Consider the following 23,259-nt stretch of genomic DNA (forward strand, 5'->3'; position numbering starts at 1 on the left):
AAGTTTATCTTACTTTTTTTGAGTATACAATAAAAAAAAAACAGGTAATGTCTTCCAGTTCAAGAATGCTATAATTATTATCATTGCTGATGTGTGTTCACAGTATGTTAGGCTCTTGAATTGTGTTTTCAAAATGATGATTGGTAGTGCAAATTGTGATCTCTATAGGATGCTCTTTGGGTAGCTTGGATCCTTAACTCTTTGGAACACCTTTCCAGTGCAGGGGCTGTCATTCTGAGGTTGTACTTCCAGAGTAGTGCTGTCATACTGAGGTTGTACCCACCCTCACTGTTGCCATATTCCTCCACGGGAGTTTTCTTCTCACATAACTGTGTGATTAATACACAGCCCTCATTCTGTTATGCTTCTGTTTACTTAGTTGGCAGAAACATGTAACCTGGGTGTCAGGGCCCTGGCTGAGTTATAAGCCAACAATTCTTTTACTCTTCACTTACTAAAAATAAGTCATTTTTCAGAGACAGGCTCCACATGATTTTAATCCACAAGAGATATAAGTGGTTTGAGTGAGTGGGAGGAAACATTCAATAGCTAATAAAAGGAAATCAGAATTCCTCAGGCTGAGAAGTGCTAAGATGTGCTATCTCTATTTTCTGTTGAAAATAAAATTGGCTATAACATTATCCTTTTTTTGCTTATATTTTTGACTTATCTCCTTCAGATCACATGATTCTTGGCCACAGGGGTTTTACATTGGCCTTTTTGCCTCTTTAGCCTCTCACAATGCCCCGTGCTTATAAGATCTAGGAAGTAATATGAAGTGTCAGGGAACATCTTGCCTATGTGGGTCTTAAAGAGAAGGAGATAGACTTTTTATCATTCATCAGTTTAGACAGAAAGGTTTGGAAATTTTTTTTTAATTTCAAGTTTTTATTTAAATTCTAGTTAGTTAACATACATGGTAAAATTGGTTTCAGGTGTAGAATTTAGTGATTAATCACTTACAACAGCCAGTGCTGATCACAAGTGCCCTCCCCAATACCCATCACTCATTTAGCTCATCCCCCACCCTCCATCAACCCTCAGTTTGTTCTCTATAGTTAAGAGTCTCTTACAGTTTGCTTCCTTCTCTCTTTTTTCCCCACGCCCTACGTTTATATGTTTTGTTTCTTAAATTCCATGAGTGAAACATATGGTATTTATCTTTCTCTGACTTACTTCACTTAGTATAATATGCTGTAGCTCCATCCCCATCATTGCAAATGGCAATATTTCATTCTTTTTGATGGCTGAGTAATATTCCATTGTATATATATATATATATATATATATATATATATACACCACATCTTCTTTATCAGTTCATCTGTCGATAGACATTTGGGCTCTTTCCATAATTTGCTATTGTTGATAATGCTGCTATAAACATCAGGGTGCATGTGCCCCTTACAATCAGTACTTTTGTGTTCTTTGGATAAACCTAGTAGTGTAATTGCTAGGTCAAAGGGTAATTCTATTTTTAACTTTTTGAGGAAACTCCATGATGTTTTCCACAGTGGCATGCCCACCAACAGTGTAAGAGGGTTCCCCTTTCTCCACATCCTTGCCAACATCTGCTGTCTCCATTGTTGTTATTTTAGCCATTCCAACAGGTGTGAGGTGGTATCTTATTGTGGTTTTTATTTGTATTTCCCTGATAATGAGTGATGTTGAGCATCTTTTCATGTGTCTGTTAGCTATCTGTACTGTCTTCTTTGGAAAAAATGTCTGTTCGTGTCTTCTGCCCATTTCTTGACTGCATTATTTCTTTTGGGGGTGTTGAGTTTGATAAATTCATGATAGATTTTGGATACTAACCCTTTATCAGATATGTCATTTGCAAATACCTTCTCCCATTCCATAGGTTGTCTTTTAGTTTTGTTGATTGTTTCCTTCGCTGTGCAGAAGCTGAAGTCTCAATCATTCATTTTTGCTTTTGTTTTCCTTGTCTCCAGAGAAGTGTCTAGTAAGAAATTGCTACAGTCAATGTCAAAGAGGTTGCTGCCTCTGTTCTTCTCTAAGATTTTGATGGTGTCCTGTCTCACATTTAGGTCTTTCATCCATTTTGAATTTATTTTTGTGTATGGAGTAAGAAATTGTTTCAATTTCATTCTTCTGCATGTCTCTGTCCAGTTTTTCCAACACCATTTGTTGAAGAAACTTTTTTCCATTGGATATTCTTTTCTGCTTTGTCGAAGATTATTAGTTGACCATATGGTTGTGGGTCCATTTCTGGGTTTTCTTTTCTGTCCCACTGATCTATGTGTCTCTTTCTGTGCCAGTACTATTATTGTCTTGATGCCAGTACTATATTGTCTTGTAATACAGCTTGAAGTCTGGAATTGTGATGCCTCCAGCTTTGCTTTTATTTTTCAAGGTTGCTTTCGCTATTTAGGGTCTTTTGTGGTTCCATACAAATTTTAGAATTGTTTGTTCCTGGTCCATGAAAAATGCTGGTGGTATTTTGATAGAGATTGCTTTAAATGTATAGATTGCTTTGGATAATATAGACATTTTAGCAGTATTTGTTTTTGTTTGGAAATATTTCTAAATTGTTTTATGCATTAACTTTTTAATAGTCTTCTCTTCACAAATTACTTGTGGAGTAAAATTACAACTTCCTTGGTGGTTCAAAGTGACCATTTTTGATGTTGATTATTGTACAGTATTGTAGCATTGGTAATGTTCCAAGCTATTGGGCTTACGTTCTTCATTTTGTATCTAAGTATGAATCTTTGTGAAGAAACAAAAGTCATTTGATCCATAGTATTTATAAGAATTAAATACCTGTGAGTGAGGGGGCAGGTAAATGCCTTCTGACTTATTACAACAGAATCACAAGTCAGAAAAGAATCTTTTTGATAACCATATGTTTCTTTGTTTTGTTTTGGTTTGTTTTTTTTTTTCATAACTACATGTTAATTCTCCTTTTTCTCTAGGATATTTCCTGGTTTGATGATAAGGAAAACAGCACGGGAGCCTTGACAACAATATTAGCCATAGATATAGCACAAATCCAAGGAGTATGTATATTGCTTTCTTGGGGGTTGGTTTTTTTTTTTTTTTTGCTTTTATTCTTAAATGATGTATGTATGCAGTGTGTATGTGTGCACATACACGTATCTGTACATATTTGTAAGCTATACTAAGATGACCCGCTTCCTTAAGGAGACCAGGTAAGTCTCAGGGCTAACTGGGAGCTCTCAATGAAAGATATAAGGAAGTCTTTCAGTTCAGGATATTTTTAACAACAAGAAAAAAAGATATTATTGAATCACTACATTGTATACCTGAAATTAATGTAACCTTGTATGTCAACTATATGGTCACATAAAAAATAATAAAAAGGGGGAAAAAAAGATTTAGCACATATAAGAGGATAACCAGAGGACTAAAGAAGATACCAAGAATGAGTTAAAGAGCTAAGAATTGAATAGTAAGACAAGAAAACATAGCCAAATGAAAACATACACATAATTTAGAAGTTTTAATAAAAGAAGAAAGTGTAGTTTTTCCTTCCAAGGATAGATTTGTCTTACCACAAAATAGAACAAGTTGGTTACATTTGTGAATATTCACAAGCAGCCATAATGTCTTGCAAAACTAATTTTATGATGTAGAAAAAGCTCAAGGGGAAAAGTGGCATCGTCTTCATTTCTTCCTGGAACTCCTTTTCATTATTTGGAAGGCAAGGTTCTAAATTTATTAAGACAGAATTTAAATTTTAAAATAGGGCTGAGAAGATCCATTTTACTGGCATAAGTGGAAAAAATGATGAATAAAATTTCACTTAATAGTCAAGTAATGAGCATAGCATTAATCTTCCATAGCACAATAGAATTATCTGAATGACAATTTCTGTGTTTAGGAATTACAGGGTTCACTCCCTTAGGGAAAAATATCCCTATAATTCCAGTTGAATCTCCATTCCATAAAATTTGCTACTTTTTTCTTATGTTCAGTTAGCCAGCATATAATACATCATAAGTTTTTGATGTACTGCTACTTTTTTCTTTACCATGCTGATATTTTTCTCTTACTACCTATCATTCAAATTTTTTAAAATTCCAGTGAAATAGGCATTCCTACTAGCAGCTATGTTAGACATGTATGACATCTCTTTTATCAAGTATTTACTTCAGCCAAAAAAACAAATTAGAACTGAAAGACCAACATTACTCGCCTTACATTCATTAGTTGTTTTTAACAAATGGTGTTGTCTCTCATTGAGAAAAATTAATGAAAATATTTGTCAGCCTGATTACTTACAAGCATCTGGCTAATACCATTTGATCACTGGAAAGTTTCTTGTTGCAATTTGTAAATGTTGGTCTCATAACAATTTCTGGGCAAGTCAGATCATTTTCATTGAAAAGTAATAGCTAAAAATTAAATGGTTGAAATACTGATGGGAGATTTTAAAGCTGTCGAATTTAAAAAGCAAGACAAGCAAAGAAGTTTTCCAAGAGTGAGACTATGTCTACTGGCATGTAATTCACATAAACGCTTGCTTTGCAATATAAAGGCAGATTCATATCTAACTTGAATGAATACTATTTCTACTGAAGGAAGAATTATTTACAAATCCTATTTGTCTGCTATTTATTTTTTCACAAAAACACACTAGAGATGAATTAAGAAATACTAATTCGGGGTCATATTTCCTATCTTTTCAACTTATGACATATTCCATCTCAATTTCTTCATCATGCAATTTCAGTTAAATTTTATTTTATCAAATGTATTGGGGTAAATGTTCAAAAAATCGCTCCCTAATAATAATAAATATTACTTTGAAACCTAAAAATTACTTTGAACTTTGAAACCTTTACTAATGGCCAAAAAACATATACACCCTTAGCCATTTTTAGAAATTGTGGTACTTTGAGAGTCATGAGAAAAACATGTTAGTGAAATAAACTCAGAACAACATGATTCCTGAAATACTCGATTGAATACAACCAATTTAACTGATACTATTTGAGCTCAAAGTAATGGCTTATTGTCATACATCTGTCAACAGACTATTTTCTATGTAATATATAGTGTTATTAAGGGTACAAAGCCATTTTAGATTCTTTGGAATACTAGGTTCCACAAAACTATAAAGTATTATTTCTGTATATTCTAGCAACCCCTTTTCATCACCCAAAAGTGTTACCTCATTTTTGTCCACAAGAAAGTGTGTTATTCATGCCGTAATGTACACTTGATATATACCACTGACAGATACAATGTTGGTTCCAAGAATTCTTCTTATCAGAACTATAATTATATTGTCCCAAGAAATCATAAAAATTTCATTTAATTCCAAGAGCCAGATAAATTGATTGGATTCTAGCCAGAGCTAGGATATCATTACTTGGACAAGGGTGACCTCATTTCCTGATTGAACTTTTTGACATGGGAAGTGTATAAAACAGTTTGATATTACTTGTGATTCAAACAATGTTAGTCATCATCAAAATGACTCTACCACAGTATAAGGTTGGCATATAATTGCTGTTTTGCCTTACCATTTTAGGTTGAATTCATTAAGAAACATTATCAAGTCTAAGCAAAAGCTAATATCCAGAGCAATAGTGGTTAAAGGGGATTCTTTTTGTAAAGGAAAATTTTAGTCTCAGCCCTGAACTCAGAATATTGCAGTGAAACTATCACTACTAAACCCTCAAACTGTTGTGTGGTAAGACAAGTCAAAATATCCAGCTTCCGATTTTGACAGAAATAGAAATAAAGATGGTTAAGTCTATAAGACCAAATGAACTTCATCATTGACCATAATTGTCCAATAATGTGTGATAAATTATTTTCCACAAAATACTTGTTGATAAGTAATACAGGGAATAAACTGAGTCTCTACACATCTTACATTTTCACAAACTTTGTAGATTTGTCCAAGTAAGCCTTTTTTTCTACTCCACAAATATTTTTATACCATTAGTTGTAATATATCTTAGCAGATTCCACTTCAGGTTATACTGACTTCCTTTTCATTTAACTTCTTAGAAAATATTATCACCTATAGTTGATCAACACAAACCATTTAGAGCAGCAAATTTTTTAGTCACTTCAGACTCAGCATTGACTCCTCAGAAACCAACAACTGAGCAGTATCAGTAACATATGTCAATCCATCAAGAGCCAGGGAAAACTATTCAAAAAAATATACCTGGTTTTTGATTGACTATTGGTGATGCTGCAGTGTTGTCAACTTTCTGAGCAACTGTTCTCACCTAGGGGCTAATCGTCTGATACAGGTTTATGCTCACTGAACACATTTCTTCCACTGCCGCAATTAAACATGATTTAGTTAACTCACGATTCGTAAATGATTTTCTTTGCTTAGCTAATGAATGAGCCACTCAAAAACTTACTTTGGTTTCAGCTTCATCTTCACTTTTTAGTTTTATGAAGAAATTCTACTAAAATGAGATATTCCATTTTAAATTTTCTAAGTCTTATGAATGTTGCTTTCCTGTAAATTAAGAATATTGTGATGAATGCTTAGTCTGGAAATGTTGACATATTTTGTATATTTGGTAGTACTATAGAATGTCATAATAAACACAACACTGTGGCATCTGATCAGAAAAAGTAATCCACAGTCCACTATGCCTTAAAAGTAGGACATTCAAGGTCTACTTTTCTCTTCCTTTCTTATTTTTAGATGATGGATATACAATGGTAATTTTTAAAACTAAGATAAAATGTCATAGTACAGCAATTCATGTGGCACTAAACATGCTGTCAAATTATAATTGCATCACAGATTTGTAGCACACTGAGAAGCAGTACAAAGTGAGGACAGTCGCACATATGGTTACTCTAGCAACTACTCAGCACTATCATTATAATTCTAAGACAGCCACTCACAATAGGTAAAGAAAGGGCATGACTATGCTCCAGTAAAACTTTATGGACACTGAAATTTGCATTTGTAAAATTTTGATGTGGGTCTTCTTTATATGTTCCTTATCTCTTAACTTTTTGAATATATGTTATCTAGTAATAACTTTTATTGTCATTATCTACTAAGTCTAACATTTGTGTCAGTTCTGGATCAGTGTCAATTGATTGATTTTTATGCCATCATGGGTCCTGTTTTGCTTTTTTATATATCTAGTAAATTTTGACTAGATGTCACACATTGAGAATATAACATTTTTGGGTGCTGGATATTTTTGTATTTCTATAAACATTCTTGTTTTGTTCTGGGATTCAGTTAAGTTACCTGGAAACAGCTCAATCCTTTGGGTCTTAATTTTAAGGTTTGTTAGGCAGGACTAGAACCTACTACTGAGGAAAGACCCTTATATACTCTACCCAATGCTCTGAGGGCATGAGGGCATGAGGTTTTCCTCTGGCAGGTGTGACTGAGCACTATTCCCAGCCCTCACACAAGACTCTCAGCTGATATTCAAAGAGGACCCTCTGCAGATCTCCAGATTTCTCTTTCTGTGTACCTCTCCCTTCTCTGGTGTTCTGTCCTGTGAACTCTAGGTTCCTTAGCTGGCCCAGATTCTCAGTTTTGTCTACTTAATTTAGGGAGTCTGTTGGGCTCTGTCTCAGTTTGCTCACCCTACACTCCAGCCTGGACGCTCTTTCAAGGGCCAAACTGGAGCAGTCACTGGGCTCACCTTGTTTGTTTCCCATCTCTGCCCTTGTTTCATATGACAGGATAAATCCATTTCTTGTTATCCCAGAAGCAGAAATCTTATCATATGGAATTTTATTTTATTTCTACAATTGCATTCTGAGTTTTCTTCCATTTATTTTCTTATACTAGCCATTCCTCTTTGTACACTATTAATTTTCTTATAAAATTTGTATTCTCAGGGTGCTCAGGTGGCACAGTTTGTTAAGCAGCCAACTTTTCGTTTCAGCTCAGGTTGTGCTCTCAGGGTTGTGAAACTGAGCCCAGCATTGGGCTCCGCGCTCAGCAGGGAGTCTGCTTGATACTCTCTCCCTCTCGTTCCACCGCACCCCCCTCCCACTCTCTCTCTATAAAATAAATAAAATCTTTTAAAAAAAAGTTGTATTATCTGCATTTAGCAAATTGCCATAGACATAGTAATAATCCATAAATTGTTATCTAAATAATTATTTAGTCATGACTTTCTGCTCTTAATTTCCAAGAAAAACTTGTATCTTTGTGCATGTTGCCAAAGAATCTAAGGAAGTTTAAATTTCCTGTGATTCCAGGGTATCTGGGTGGCTCAGTCAGTTAAGCGTCTGCTTTCAGCTCAGGTAATGATCCCAGGGTCCTGGGATCGAGCTCTACATTGGGCTCCTTACTCAGTAGGGAGCCTGCTTCTCCCTCTGCCTGCCACTCCCCCTGCTTGTGCTCTCTCTCTCTCTCTCTCTCTGTCAAATAAATAAATAAAATCTTAAAAAAAAATTCCTGTGATTCTAGTCCTAAATTCTTTCCAGAGGTACACTGTCCTCTAGGTCTTTAAGGCTATTTTCTGTTTTCCTTTAGTTCTTGTTGTATTTTTCAAGGCCAGATGTCTATTATTTTCTGTTAATTATTCCTGGAACAGGAAAAATATATTCAGATTCTTCTTATCCTACCACCATCACCAAAAGGCAGGGGGTGGGAGGAGAGGAACAAGTTAGTATATTCATTTGCTAGGGCTGCCATTATAAAGTACCACAGACTGGGTGGCTTATACAACAGTAATTTATTTCCTCGCAGTTCTGATTGTTAGAAGCCCAAGATCAAGGTGTCAGCAGGATTGGTTTCATTTGGGGGTCCTCTCTGCTTGTCTTATAGACAGCTATATTCTAGCTGTGTCCTCATATGGTCTTTCCCATGCAAGAGCACATGTCTGCATTCAAATTTCCATAACTTACATTGGAGTAGGGCTCACACTCGAGACCTCATTTTAACTTAATTACCTCCTTAAAGACCTCATTTCCAAATATAGTGACATTCTGAGGAACCAGGAGTCAGGACCACAACATATGAATTTGGGGTTAGAGAGAGACACAATTCATCCCATAACATACAATTTCATGTTTCTCCAGCATCATCCTTCAAATCTCAAGAGTCAGAGTGTAAGTCAGCATTAAGTAGCAAATGACAGTCCTATTTCAGCCTCATAGGTCTTAGAATTAGTGTATAATACCCTAAGACAGTTAAAATAGTTTACCTGTCTGTCTTAGTTTTCATTATTTAATGGTTTGTTTGGTGTTTGCTCTTATTACTTGTTTTTACTTTTTGGAAATTTTCTTTTAGTGAGAAATAGGGAAATAGCAGATTACCAAATGAATCTTGAAGCTGAAGCCAGAAAAATATTTTAGGAAAAAGGCAGAGCCTTGGGGGACACAGGGCTTTTTGTTGTTGTTATTTTTTTTAATTTTATTTATTTATTTGAGAGAGAGAGTGTGTGTGAGAGAGATCACAAGAAGGGGGGGAAGGGTAAAGGGAGAAGCAGACTCCCCGCTGAGCAGGGAGCCCGATATGCAGGATTTGATCCCAGGACCCCAGGATCATGACATGTGCCAAAGGCAGACCTTTAACGGACTGATCCACCCAAGTGCCCTATTGTTGTTATTTTAATGATGATACTAATTTGAGGGTACTTTAGTGAAATCTGATATAATCTTCTAGAGAAGCAATTTGATAATATCTATCAAGAATGTAAGAGTATATACCCTTTAATGTATAACTCTAGTTTAGGTATTTAACATTAAGAAATAAAAGATGAGCATGAAGATTTTGCACAGAAATGCTCATTACATCTTTATTTTTAATAGTGAAAAGTTGGAAGCAATCTAAATATTTTTTTAAAGATTTTATTTATTTGACAGAGAGAGACACAGCAAGAGAGGGAACACAAGCAGGGGGAGTGGGAGAGGGAGAAGCAGGCTTCCCACCAACATCGGGCTCCATCCCAGGACACTGGGACCATGACCTGAGCTGAAGACAGACGCTTAACGACTGAGCCACCCAGGCACCCCCTGAATATTTTCTGAAGACTATTTAATCACCCAGGTTAAAAGCTTGCAGCATAATGTAAAGGGATTAAAGCAAGATACAAAGCTAACTACACATAATAATCCTGACCTGAATGTGTATGTGTATTTGTCTGGAAGGATGTAAATTTTAACATTATCTAAACCTTTTCCAATGGTCATATTTTCAGGATCATAACAAATCTTTTAAAATGTGAATTGATATTGTTGTTGATTATAGCTATTTTTCTAGGTGAATGGAGTCTCGTTTTTTCATCTGAGCACTAAAGGAATTCAACATTTCAGTTTATTACTTATCATGTGTCCCACTGAAAGCTGATTCATAAGACATATAGTTCTCATAAAATAGTTATAAAGATATTTCTACTTATTTGGGATTCTTTTCAGAATTTCTTTTAAGTTACCTTATACCATGATGTTTCCAACTCCTTTTCAATATATCTTGATAATGCTCCTTTAAACCTCTGCTCAGTGAAACCAAATAAAATGCAGAAAATGGAATACAAGATACGATATCCAAAGTATACACCTTAATGGGGCGCCCTGCTGGCTCAATCGTTAAGCGTCTGCCTTCGGCTCGGGTCATGATCCCACGGTCCTGGAATCGAGCCCCGCATGGGGCTCCCTGCTCCGCGGGAAGTCTGCTTCTCCCTCTCCCACTCCCCCTGCTTGTGTTCCCTCTCTCACTGTGTCTTTCTGTCAAATAAATAAATAAAATCCTTAAAAAAAAAGTATACACCTTAATGAATAGTATCAATCATTCAATTCACTACTACGGTATAGTGACTAAGAGTGCCAGCCCCTCCATCAGTGTAGAAGAAAGGGGAATGTTGGGTTTTGGAGCCCACGTATGGTGAGTTGCTCATCCATGTGTGCTGGCAGCCTGGTGTGGGAAGGCCAAGCCAGAGCCGAAGGAGAAGGGTATCCATGCAGGGGAGAATCAGGGGCCGTGATATCAGATTGGTTACATATAGAGAGTTTGATCACATAAATCAATTAAAGAAAATGGGAACGAAGTTTCTCACTGTTGCAGAAGGGCATAACAAATATAAGAAGGAAGAAAATTGAAAATAACTTCATGGTGCTGGATTGTAATTGGCGGTATCGATGTGAATTCATGATTCATATAAGTAGAGAAATATATATTTCAGTTTGTGCCTGCATCTATACACACACACACATACACATTCCCCAGTTCTGTCCACTGATATGCTATTAATAATGAGCAGAACTAACACCATATATTGGACTTCTAAATAACATTATCCACCAAAAGGAACCAGGACTCCTTAGAGAAATGATAGATTCCAGGGGTAGAGCCTGCAGAATCTTTTTGTGTCAGAAAGTAAGGACATATTCAGAGAATGATAAGGACATGTCAAGGGACAACATTCAACATAGATAGACAAAGCAGGGCGCCTGGGTGGCTCAGTCCATTAAGCATCTGCCTTCAACTAAGGTCATGATCCCAGAGTCCTGGGATCCAGCCCCGTATCGCATTGGGCTACCTGCTCAGCAGGGAGCTTGCTTCTCCCTCCGCCACTCCCCCAGCTTGTGCGTGCTCTCTCTCTCTCTCTCTCTCTCTGTCAAATAAATAATCTTTTAAAAAATAAATAAAGTAGACAAAGCATAATGACTCCTTAGTAGAGGACAGTTTTTAAAGTATGGGTATTATTTAATTTCTAAGTACAGGTTCAAAGTAAAAATGTAAGTATAAATCCTAAAAAAGAAAGCCTGCCTTGTTTTGTAAGAACCTATAATAGGAATTCTTGTAAATTTAAAATTAATTGACTTTTTTTCCCCAAAATCTGTCTTATTATAGGCAACAGGTTCAAGGGTTGGTGTCTTAACACAAAATACAACTAACATGGGACTGTCAATTATCATTTCCTTCATATATGGATGGGAGATGACACTCTTGATTCTGAGTATTGCTCCAGTACTTGCTCTGACAGGAATGATTGAAACCACAGCTATGACTGGATTTGCCAATAAGGATAAGCAGCAACTTAAGCATGCTGGGAAGGTAAAATAAAGATTGTTACCATCATAACATTTTAAGAGGAAAACAATGAGAGTTCCCATTTTTTACAGTATGCTAACTTCCTTTCTTAGGTTATCTATAAAGTGGTGTATATGTATTGAAATGCATCAGACTAGTTTAGGATGGGGTATAGATATGCTATAGTAATAGGATTTGTGATTTAGAGTATAGGCTCTAGAGTCAAATTGGCTGAATTAGATTTCAGACTCTATCACTAACGAATGTGTGATATGAGCAAGTTATGTCAACCTTTCTGGACTTCAAGTTCTTCCTCTGTAAGAATAATAATAAGGAATAATAATAATACCACTTGCAGATTTTTCTGAGTATTACACAAAACACTTAGCATTATCATATGCAAGACACTTAGAATAGTGTCTGGAAGACACACAGTAAAGCCAGCCATATTACCATATCATGAGGGAAATGGCTAACATCATGATTCCACATTCTCTGATTGTTGAATAATTAAATTTTCTTAAACAATTTTAGTTATTTAATTTCTCAAAATGTAGAGGAAATAAAAGATACTGAATATAAGGCAATTTGCTGTTACTGATAGTGCCTAAAATAAAGTTTTAGAAACAAGGACCATCTTTATACTGATCGAAATGAACATTTTAATTACTGGGAAAATGCTTCTCAGGAACAATCATATTTATAAAAATAATCATTGTATTGGAAGTTTAGGGGACATTAGTGTTGTAGTTTCATAACATCTAATAATTGAAAGAAATGTCATTTGATCCAACCACTTACCCAAAGAAGAAATCCCTTGCACAATATCTCTGTCAAGTGTCCATCTTTTTCCAATCCTCTCTCCCCAGTGGCAAGCAGTACATTACTTTCTCAGGCTGCCTACCCTTGAATAGCCTTTGGATGGTAGGCAGTTTTTGGTTGTGGTATTTGTTTGTTTGTCTATTTGTTGGTGGCCTTCTACCCTTCTTGGCTTTCATCTCAGTAGAGGTCCAAAGCCTGTTTCTCATAGCAGCCTTTAGGAAACTGCATCATGTAAATGCCAAGTCTTCTCTAAGTCATCCATACACAGGTCTTTAAGCCATTCCTCTAATTATATAGTTTCAAAGACTTTTATCACTTGGGTGAACACCCTCTGAATCTGAAAATGATTTTCATACCAGTTATGGTCTATATCACAGTGACTATAACAGCTGGAACATTATAAGTAGCATGAATATTCATGAATTGGGATGCCAAGCACATGACTCATTGAAATCTGGTTTGTGTGACCCTTGGACATTTCCACCTTCCTTGGACTAGATAAGGACCTTTGGAATGTCTGCTTGGGCAGTACAGACTGAACTATTTTAGCATATTTTGCCTCAGAGACAGTGAAAAGTTGTTTGGCCCTCCCTGTGGTGTAAATTATCACAACCTCCAAATTATTGGGGCCCTAATTAATTATATTTTACTCATCTTAATTTTTATATCATGAGCTTTAATTGTATATGTGTCCTTCAATTTTTCCTTTTTGGATTATTTGAATAACCCCAGACTATACAATCAATAACTCTAATAAACAAATAATCTGTAGTTTTTCTCAGTAGCTTTTAATCTATTTACCAAACACCAAAACTTAGAATAGGGACCAATAAAACATATCGGTCCGTCTTCAGTTGCATATGTAGATTTGGAGAAAGCATCAAATGTTTTACTTTTCAGACTTAAAATAGCTGTATTAGTTTTTTGTTTTTTTACAGAAGACTATTTCCTTTCTTTTTTTTTTTTAAAGAAGTGTTTTTTTTTTTCCTTAAGATTTTATTTATTTGCCAGAGAGATACAGAGCACAAGCAGGGGGAGTGGCAGGCAGAGGGAGAAGCAGGCTCCCCGGTGAGCAGGGAGCCCAATGCGGGGCTCAATCCCAGGACCCTGGGATCATGACCTGAGTTGAAGGCAGTCGCTTAACCAACTGAGCCACCCAGGCATCCCAAGAAGATTATTTTCTAGGATTCTATAATGATATTAGTCCTTTCTCCATTGTGAAAAATGATCACAAAGATTTTTTTGCTTATTTTTTCCCTCAAGTCTTCAGCATTTTTATCCATTTTTCTTGCATACTACAGTATGTGTTACAAATGGAGGTTACTTTGAACTTACTCTGAAATTAATGAGAATTTAGAACAACTCAAAGTCAAATTTGAGAGCAGAAACCCAGTATCCTGCCCACCATCCAGAAATCTGGTTCTCTCCTATAACCCAGTTATTCTTTAAATAACACTGGGTCACCACCTAGGTCTTCCTCTGTCCCACAGTCTACTCTGCCATTATGGAAATAGAATGGGAAAGCAGGAAGTTTCTCTTTGAAGTCAACATGTGTTCTCATGTCCAACAAGTTATTCTAAGCCAAAAGTTTCCTCCATTTTGGTTCTCATGTGATTATTCCTTCTTTTCAAAAATTATAGAAATTTGGAAAAGAATTGGGGCACCTGTCTGGCTCAGTCAGTTAAGTGGCCAACTCTTGATTTCAGCTCAGGTCATGATCTTAGGGTCCTGGGATTGAGTCCCAAGTCAGGCTCTGCACTCAGCAGGGAATCTGCTTGAGGATTCTCTCTCTCCCTCTCCCTTTGCCCCATCCCGTGCTCTCTCTCTGTCTCCAAAAGAAAAAAAGAAAGAGAGACAGAAAGAAAGACAGAAAGACAAAGAAAGAAAGAAAGAGAGAGAGAGAGAGACAGAAAGAAAGAACGAAAGAAAGAAAGAAAGAAAGGCATTAATTATATTTAAATTAAATATCTTTTTAAGTTCACAGACATCAAAATGAGAAATGGCTGTAACTTGGGCGCCTGGGTGGCTCAGTTGGTTAAGTGACTGCCTTCGGCTCAGGTCATGATCCTGGAGTCCCGGGATCGAGTCCCACATCGGGCTTCCTGCTCAGCAGGGAGTCTGCTTCTCCCACTGACCCTCTTCCCTCTCGTGCTTTCTGTCTTTCTCTCTCTAAGAAATAAATAAAATCTTTAAAAAAAAAAAAAGAGAAATGGCTGTAACTTATATAGCATTTAATAGCCTTACCCATATTACTTTACTGCAGTGTTCCTGAGGTTTTTTGGTTGGTATTTGCATTTTTGTGCCAGAATCGATTATTTGATTCTCTCTACTGTCTTCTTGAATTATCTCATGATTTCTTCACATAATTACATATGAACATAATGCTAATGTTTGATCTCTCTGCCTATGGAACCAATTTAAATCCTTTTTTTGTTTGCTTATTTATTTATTTGAAACAGAGAGAGAGAGCACAAGCAGGGAGGAGGGTCAGAGGCAGAGGGAGCATCAGACTCCCCGCTGAGCAGGGAGCCTGATGTGGGGCTTGATCCCACGACCCCAGGATCATGATCTGAGCTGAAGGCAGCCAGACTGAGCCACCCAGGCGCCCCTGGAACCAGTTTTATAGAAATTCAGTGAAGACTCCAAGGGGACTGAATTTAGATCAGTGGACTAAATCTTTTCAAAATAAATTTTTCTTGAGCCTATTATCCTAGAATGTTATTCTAGGATATTATCCTAAAATGTTATTTTCCTAAAATGTTTTTGGGAAAGAAAAAAAGAAGCTAAGAAAACTTGTCAGGAAAATTTATTGACTTAATGCTACACTGAATATGCCCCCAGTATAAATGACTGGAAATCACAACCAGAGTTTAACCATTACTAATTTTATTTCTTTATTTTATTGTCCTATTTTATAAGATAGCAACTGAAGCTGTGGAAAATATTCGGACTATAGTGTCATTAACAAGAGAAAAAGCCTTTGAGCAAGCATATGAGGAGACACTTCAGATGCAGCACAGGTGATGGTAGATTCATACTGACTTCATTAACTATAGTTGTCCCTGTAAAGGCAGTCTTCCTGGATGACAACAGTGGTTTGCCTGCCAATTCATTTGCTCTGGAATCTTTCCTAATAATGGTATATCATAATTTTTCATATGACTTCACCAAGAGGAGACTAGAAAAAGCAATTGAAAACAGGCACAGGTAGAATATTTTAGTCCTCCCATGTTGCTATGAACTACTACTAACTGCACATGTTTATTATTTTCCTGAAACAAAATTGAGGAAAATAACATATTCAAGAAAGAAAATAAGATTGCTCAGTCTTTTATATTGAATTTCTAAAATAGTTCACATTTTAAAATGAATGTATATATGACAAATGTTATCACTCCTTTTAATTTTAAACTAGTCCTCCTTATCACATTTACTTAGTGATACTATTTGTATTACTTTATCAGAGAGATAGCTTTATACTCTTTTACACTCATGCTTGTGGTTGGTACCACCCTTTAATTTCCACTACTTATTGTGCTAGTGAAAGGTTATGAGAGAAAATATTTCTAAATACTTCAAAACCAAATCTCTTTACCTCTTTCATTAGCTGTTCATTCACAGACCTTGTCCATTCATTTGGAAAATAGACAGACATTGCAACTTTGTTACAATGAACTATAGAGTATAGAACTATACAATCATTATATTGTTTGTTTTCTATATAATAATTCTCACTTTTAAAAACTCATATATTTTGTATATAACTTGTATATCCCTTAAGTAACATGTCTAGTCTTCTGTATTCATTACTCTACATTTATTAAAATGAACTTGCTATACCTTATGCCCCATTACTTAGTAAATTTTGTGCATTTCAGAAATACCTTGAAGAAAGCACAGATCTTTGGAAGCTGTTATGCATTCAGCCATGCTTTTGTATATTTTGCCTATGCAGTGGGGTTTCGATTTGGAGCCTATTTAATTCAAGCTGGACGAGTGACCCCAGAGGGCATGTTCGTGTAAGTTGTGCAAATATTTAAATCCTGCAAATGGGTTATGTACTTAAATTAACCAGAAAGATGCCTACTTTATACTTTATTGATCATTTAAATCACATATGTGGGAAATACATGCTAAGAAAGTTTTTAAATATTAATTTGTTATTTAATATCTCTAAGCGCAGTCTACCTGGTAAACTGATACTGACATAGTATCAGTAATCGGAGTAAAACTCACAGATGAATTTCTCCCTACTTCAGTTTACTAGAATGTGGGAATGTAGGGGCAAAACATGCCTTGTTGTCATCCATTCCTTCAAGAATTTGTAAGACATCATGGAACTCCCAGGGTGGAGATGGCATTATCAAATAAGACTGTTCATTTGTGAGGTTGTGTTCTTTGCTAAGCAAATTGCTCCAGAAGAAACACATATAAATGAGTACTTCCCTTTAGAAAAGTCACATTTGGAATTGATCATGGCATTCCAATGGCTGCCTCTTCTCAAGGCATTTGTTTGAGCATAGTTGCTTTACTTTCTAGAACACCTAACTTCAACTTCTGAAATTAGAAAAATTAATTTTGAATGTTAATTCTGAACTTCCTAAGACTCCCTAAGATGACAGAACGTTGCTAATCTGTATCATAAATGTCACTGCTAAATATTTAGAGCTAGAGAAATCTATACATTATTTGACTCCAAAAGTAATGTTATGTTTTTTTACAAGCCCACCAAAACACACATCAAAGCAAGGATCAGCCTCTTCGGAATACTGACTTGGGAGATTACACCTGTTCCAAACATGGTGTCATTTGGCAAAATATGTTGAGAACTCCCCTTTGGGGTTTGCCTCCCAAGACTCAGGCACAGTCTTTTGAATTCCTCAGTGATGGCACATAGTTGTACTTTGAGTATATGTATTCAATTTGAGGAAATGACTTAAAGTCATTTGAAGCCCAGGCACCCGGATGGCTCAGTCAGTTGAGCATCTACCTTCGGCTCAGGTCATGATCCTGGGGTCTTCGGAAATAGCCCCATGTTGGGCTCCCTGCTCAGCCGGGAGTCTGCTTCTCCTTCTCCCTCTGCCCCTCTCCCCCACTCGTGCTGACTCTTTCTCTTTGTCTGAGATAAACACATAAAATCCTTTTATTTTAAGTCATTAGAAGCCAAATAATTTCAGAATAACTTGCAATAATTTTGGTTTCTGTTCATGTGATTATGTATTTATTTATTTATCAAATATTAACTGAGTTCCCAGGAAGTTTTTTTGCTAAGCGCTCCGAAGAAAATAGTCCACAGTTCACCAACCCAGTATTCCTGAATCTTACCTGACTATAAGTCCCCTTAGCAGTTTCCTGGAAGCAGATTTCCTTGTAAAATGGAATATCTGTATTTGAAATTTCAACAGAAATTGTAGGCTCCTTGTTCTGTGTTTTCCTACACTTTAAAACAGTTTGCAGTATTGCCTGAATGAATACATAAACCACAGTACGACATTTAGTATTGGGCTTCATTCTGATTACACAGACTAATTTACTTAGATTAACAAGAAGCCAAATGTAGAATCGCCTACAGTAATTTATTCAGCTCACCAGCCTGCACTAAATTAGCAAGTTTTTCCCTTGGTTCTCTGATACAGGCAATCACAAGCTTAAAAGTTGGTTGTATTCCAAAAGTTTGCAAGCCAAATGTTTGACTCAGAACATATTTTCCTCATTTTGCTCTGAACTTTCTGTAGCCGTCTTTAAATCCCTAGGGTCTCATTTCTTCAGGGTTACTGGTCTTTAGTATTAGTTGAAGGCTAGCCAATTAAATACATTCATACTAATGTAGGATGTCTAATGATTTTATCAGTTCTCACAGAAGAATTTTCATATTTAAAAACCATTGTAGGGGCGCCTAGGTGGCTCAGTCAGTTAAGTGTCCAACTTGGTTTTGGCTCAGGTCCTGATCTCATGGTTTGTGAGATGGAACCCTGCGTCGCATGGGGCTCTCCACTCAGCGGGAGTCTTCTTGGATATTCTCTCCCTCTGCCCCCTACTCCACTGGGGCTCTCTCTCTCTCTCTCAAATAAATTAATATTTTAAAAATAAATAAAAATACATTAAAAAACCCTGTTGTAAACCAAATTAATTTTTAATAGGTTTACCTGAAGGTAGTATAACAAAGCAGTCAAGAGAGAACCACCTTGGGGCACCTGAGTGGCTCAGTCAGTTAAGCATCTGACTCTTGATTTCGTGGTCTTGAGATCAAGCCCTGCACTGGGCTCCAGGCTGAGCATGGAGCCTGCTTAAGATTCTCTCTCCCATTGCCCCTCCTCTTTCTCTCTCTCTCTCTCTCTCTCTCTCTCTCTCAAAAAAAAAGAGAACCTCATCTTCCCATCACCAAACTCACCAGGCTACCCACATGGTCTATCATGCCTGCCATCTCTGTGGAAGAAGTAACTGTCCCTATTTATGATGAGTTCCAGCAGTTTCCAGCAATCCTCTCTTCACACTAGTTTTTCTGTCACTATTTTTTTGTTTTATAATCATCTGTCTTAAGAAAGAAATCTCTCCCATGACCCTAAGTCCCCTTCTACCTATTTTGGGTGGCTCTCTGCTCTCCTTTGCAGCAAAACAAATTCCAGAGTTGCCTATTTTTGTTCTCTACACCTTCTCATCTCCACAGTCTCTCCTAAATTCATTCCAGTCAAGCCTTGGTTCCCACCATGCCACTTGTTATCAGAGTCACCACTGTCCTCCATCTCACCCACCCAGACAGTTATCCACTGTTCATTCTCCCATCTACCTAATTTGACCTCTCAGCAACATTTGATACTCTCCTTCCTCAAACATTTTCTTCTCTAGGCTTTTCTTCCTTGTCATTGGCTCTTCCTCCTCTGTTTCCTTGACTGGCTCCTATTTTTCCTCAAAATCATGCTAATTACAGTCATGCTGGCAATTGACATCATTCTGTTTCATATAATAATCACTATAACAGCAAACCTGGATTGAGTCCTTACTCAATATTAGGGATTTGTCAGGTATTATCTGCTTAAGCCTCTCAACTACTATGTGCAATATGATTCCCAGTTTACAGATGGGGAAACTTAAGACTCAAACCTCAGGGCGCCTGTCTGGCTCAGTTGGAAGAGCATGCAACTCTTGACCTTAGGATTGTGAGTTTGAGCCCCATGTGGGTGTAGAGATTACTTAAATAAAAACTTAAAAACAAAAATAAAAAAGATTAAAGATGCAAGTTTCCTAACTTGCTCTCATAGTCACAATTCAAGATGCCAGAGGCTTTGTTAAAGCAGGCTTCTTTTATTATTACTGTCATTATGATTATTGTTATTACTAATTTTATAGAAAACGTTCATAGATCTTCTGTAAAATTTTTTTTTAATTCTTTCTTAGTTTTCCAACATGTGAATACCCAGAGATGGGCTGATTCTTAACATGAATAGAACAAGCAACTTGCTTAATGTTATTTTATGACCCCAAAAATATAGGGGAATCAAAAGGCTCCAATACAAAAACTCCGCCTACTAATCTACCATATATCCTGAATCTCTTTTCATTAAATTCATTAAAATGGGTCATTTCTGTAGACATAAGCATTTTTAGCTATCAGAACATATGTAGGACTATTAATATAAGGGCAGTGGTTAATGAACAGTATCACATTGGTATTTCCCAGTACCCTGCGGAAAGAAAGAAATAGGGAGCTATCTGAGCTAGAGACTCACTGTGGCCCCCACCTACCATGAATGTGTTACAATTGTCCTTTGGACACACTCAATTATACCTGGCCTAGTAGACTCTGTGCCTTCCAGAATCTAGGGTGAGCTAGAGACTCACTGTGGCCCCCAACTACCATGAATGTGTTACAATTGTCCTTTGGACACACTCAATTATACCTGGCCTAGTAGACTCTGTGCCTTCCAGAATCTAGGGTGACAGACAGTTTTCTATCTAATCAACTAATTGAATGGAAGGAGTTTACAAAGAAAACTTCCTCCTATTAGAACCCTCCTTAGGTAAAAAGAACTTTGTGCTGTTCTCTAATCAGTGGTTTCCCAACTCAACAATCAAGGAGCTGGTTAAAAGCGCAGATACCCAGGTCTCACCTCACAAACTTAATCCAGAGATTTGTAGATTTGATATAGGGTCAGGAACCTACATTTTAACAAACATCCAGATTATTCTGAAGCACAGAATCTGAGGATCACACTTTAAGAAATATGAGCATAGGAACTAAATGCCAGGCTGTTTTCCATACCTGCTTAAAACCTTAGGGTTTTCTTTTGGCCACTACCAGAAACTTTCCTAGAATTATATAAAAATTGGTAAAGTCATATTTTAATTTATTATTTAAAAAATAGATGTTTTATTCATCCAATAAATGTGAACATACTTTCATGATTTATAGCTACAGGAATGGGTAAGCTGTCTCTGTCAGAAATGACAGTGTGCCTTGGGAAAGGAAAATGCACAATTTTAACAGCAGAATCCTTTGATGTACTCATAATGTTAGTTTATCAGCAAGGCTACTATCAGCCTTAGCTTTTTCCTCTTAAAAAAAAAAGACAACATACATTTCTAATGGTAGAAGCTGTCTTCATCCATCTCTGTTACTATAGAAGTTTCCCTGAGATAAGCATTTTAAAAAGGTGATAACATTTTCATTCTGCTGGCTTGCAACACTGAGTAGGCATTTAGAAAATCTCTTATTTAGGTTTTCACACACCTATGTATAGTAAAACTCTCCCCACCTCCCCCACCTCTGTTAGCCCTGGCAAAACTTTCGATGTACACTATAAATGTACAGATTTTGAAAAATACAAAATAAGTTTATTTTCTCCTGTCTGATTTTCCATTAGCATCTTTAGGTTAGATTCTAGCTGACTTGCCTTTTACAATTTAGGTCAGAAACCAGTAGGTGTCCAAGCAGAGGTTTTTGTAACTTTCCATACCTCTACTTCAGAACTTCCCTCTATCTTTATTTCTTCCTTCTTTGCTAGACATATTAGCAGGAAGCAGATAGGTAAGAAAGAATCAGGCACAGCAGCCTTCAGTACAGTAATAATAAAAGCCACAACTTTGAAAACTTGCTGAGAAGCAGAACCAGGCATTTCATATGTGGTGGCCTAGTCCTCCAGAATTCCAAATAAAGTTCTTGACAAGAAATCCTTTGGACTCTGAATATTAAATGTGGTTATTGGCCATATAATAATCAGCATAATGGGTTTTCAGTGATTATTAATAGTTGGTTGAGGCCTTGAAATACTAAGGGATGGAAGGAGACAAGCTAGGCCTCCACCACCATCTTTGCTCTGGTAGGCCAAGCAGCCATGGAAGAACTGTGTGTGTCGTCATTATAATTGGTAGAGCAGCCTTAAGTAGCCAAAACAAGGAAAACAGGAAAGTCTTCTTTCAGTGTTCACTGCCGTGGCAGCCACCCAACTTGTACCCAGCTCTTCCTCAGGGATTATCCAGAAGAGAAGAAGACAAGATAAGGAGAGTAGATAGAGGGATCAACCACTGAAGGAATCTAAAGGAGACAAATCAAGGCAGATTGGATTATCGAGGGCCTTCTGAAGATTCTAAAATGGGAAACAAAGTGGTAACAAGCCCCAACATGCAGGGAGAGATAGTTCAAACCAACTTTCCACTGGAAGGAACACCACGTAAGGGAAAGTACAGTGAACAAGGGGGTTCAGGTCCCAGCCCTACCTGTTTATAACCGTGTGATCCTGGACAAATGCTTAATTTCTCAGAGCTCGAGTCTCCCCGTTTGTTAAGAAGGGATAAGACTTCCTGCCTTACTTATCTCCTAGGTGATCAAGTGGTATCATATATATGAAAACATTCTCTCAAACCCAAAGTACCAAATAAAATTTGTGTATTTTCTCTCTTCCATGTGTTGAGGAAAGGATTTAGGGTGGGAAGAAAAGAATCTTTGGAGTATTACATGGATGTTAGGGGAAAAGAGCATGAGTATGGGTATAATTATAATGGCCACCTCTGTGAGGAAAAATACTCTGCTTTCTAGTCAAAAAGAAAAAAATTACTGAGTGTGGGCTTCAGAAGTTGTGATTTGACCTGGTGGGCTGATGTATCTCTATAGAAGTATGAAAGCTTATTTGCCAACAAAAAGTGTCCCATTAACTTTCAGTTCTGAGAGTAATAACAACTTGAACACTTTATATTATAAATGTATTTAATTCTCACAACAATGCTGTAAAATGTAGATAGTCCTATTATCTCCTGTTTGCCAATAAGGAAACAGGAGCACAGAACATGCCCCAAGTTCACACAGGTAGTAAATAAACAGTGGAGTTTGGATATAGTCTTAGTGGTCTGGCTTCAGAGCCTAGGCTTTAACCCCCCAGTATACTTACTCTTAGAGTAAGTCACCAAAGGTTTACAAACTGGGTATGGAAGCAAGATTAAGGGGAGACAAATAGATTTGAACC

General features: G+C 36.7%; 1 protein-coding gene across 1 annotated transcript in view; it reads left to right on the forward strand.

Annotated features, from left to right (window-relative positions):
- ABCB5 (ATP binding cassette subfamily B member 5) overlaps nucleotides 1–23,259 on the forward strand; it is a 115,614-nt gene that overhangs the window by 75,081 nt on the left and 17,274 nt on the right. Inside the window, exons 19-22 of the mRNA XM_028119335.1 lie at nucleotides 2,937–3,020; nucleotides 11,801–12,004; nucleotides 15,722–15,822; nucleotides 16,681–16,821. Of these exons, the coding sequence (XP_027975136.1) occupies nucleotides 2,937–3,020; nucleotides 11,801–12,004; nucleotides 15,722–15,822; nucleotides 16,681–16,821 (530 nt within the window). The remainder of the gene's footprint in view (nucleotides 1–2,936; nucleotides 3,021–11,800; nucleotides 12,005–15,721; nucleotides 15,823–16,680; nucleotides 16,822–23,259) is intronic.

The sequence above is a fragment of the Eumetopias jubatus genome, unplaced genomic scaffold (assembly GCF_037043125.1).
Source record: "Eumetopias jubatus isolate StellerSeaLion01/CBP00866 unplaced genomic scaffold, mEumJub1_p1.0 scaffold_14, whole genome shotgun sequence".
Lineage (NCBI taxonomy): Eukaryota > Metazoa > Chordata > Mammalia > Carnivora > Otariidae > Eumetopias > Eumetopias jubatus.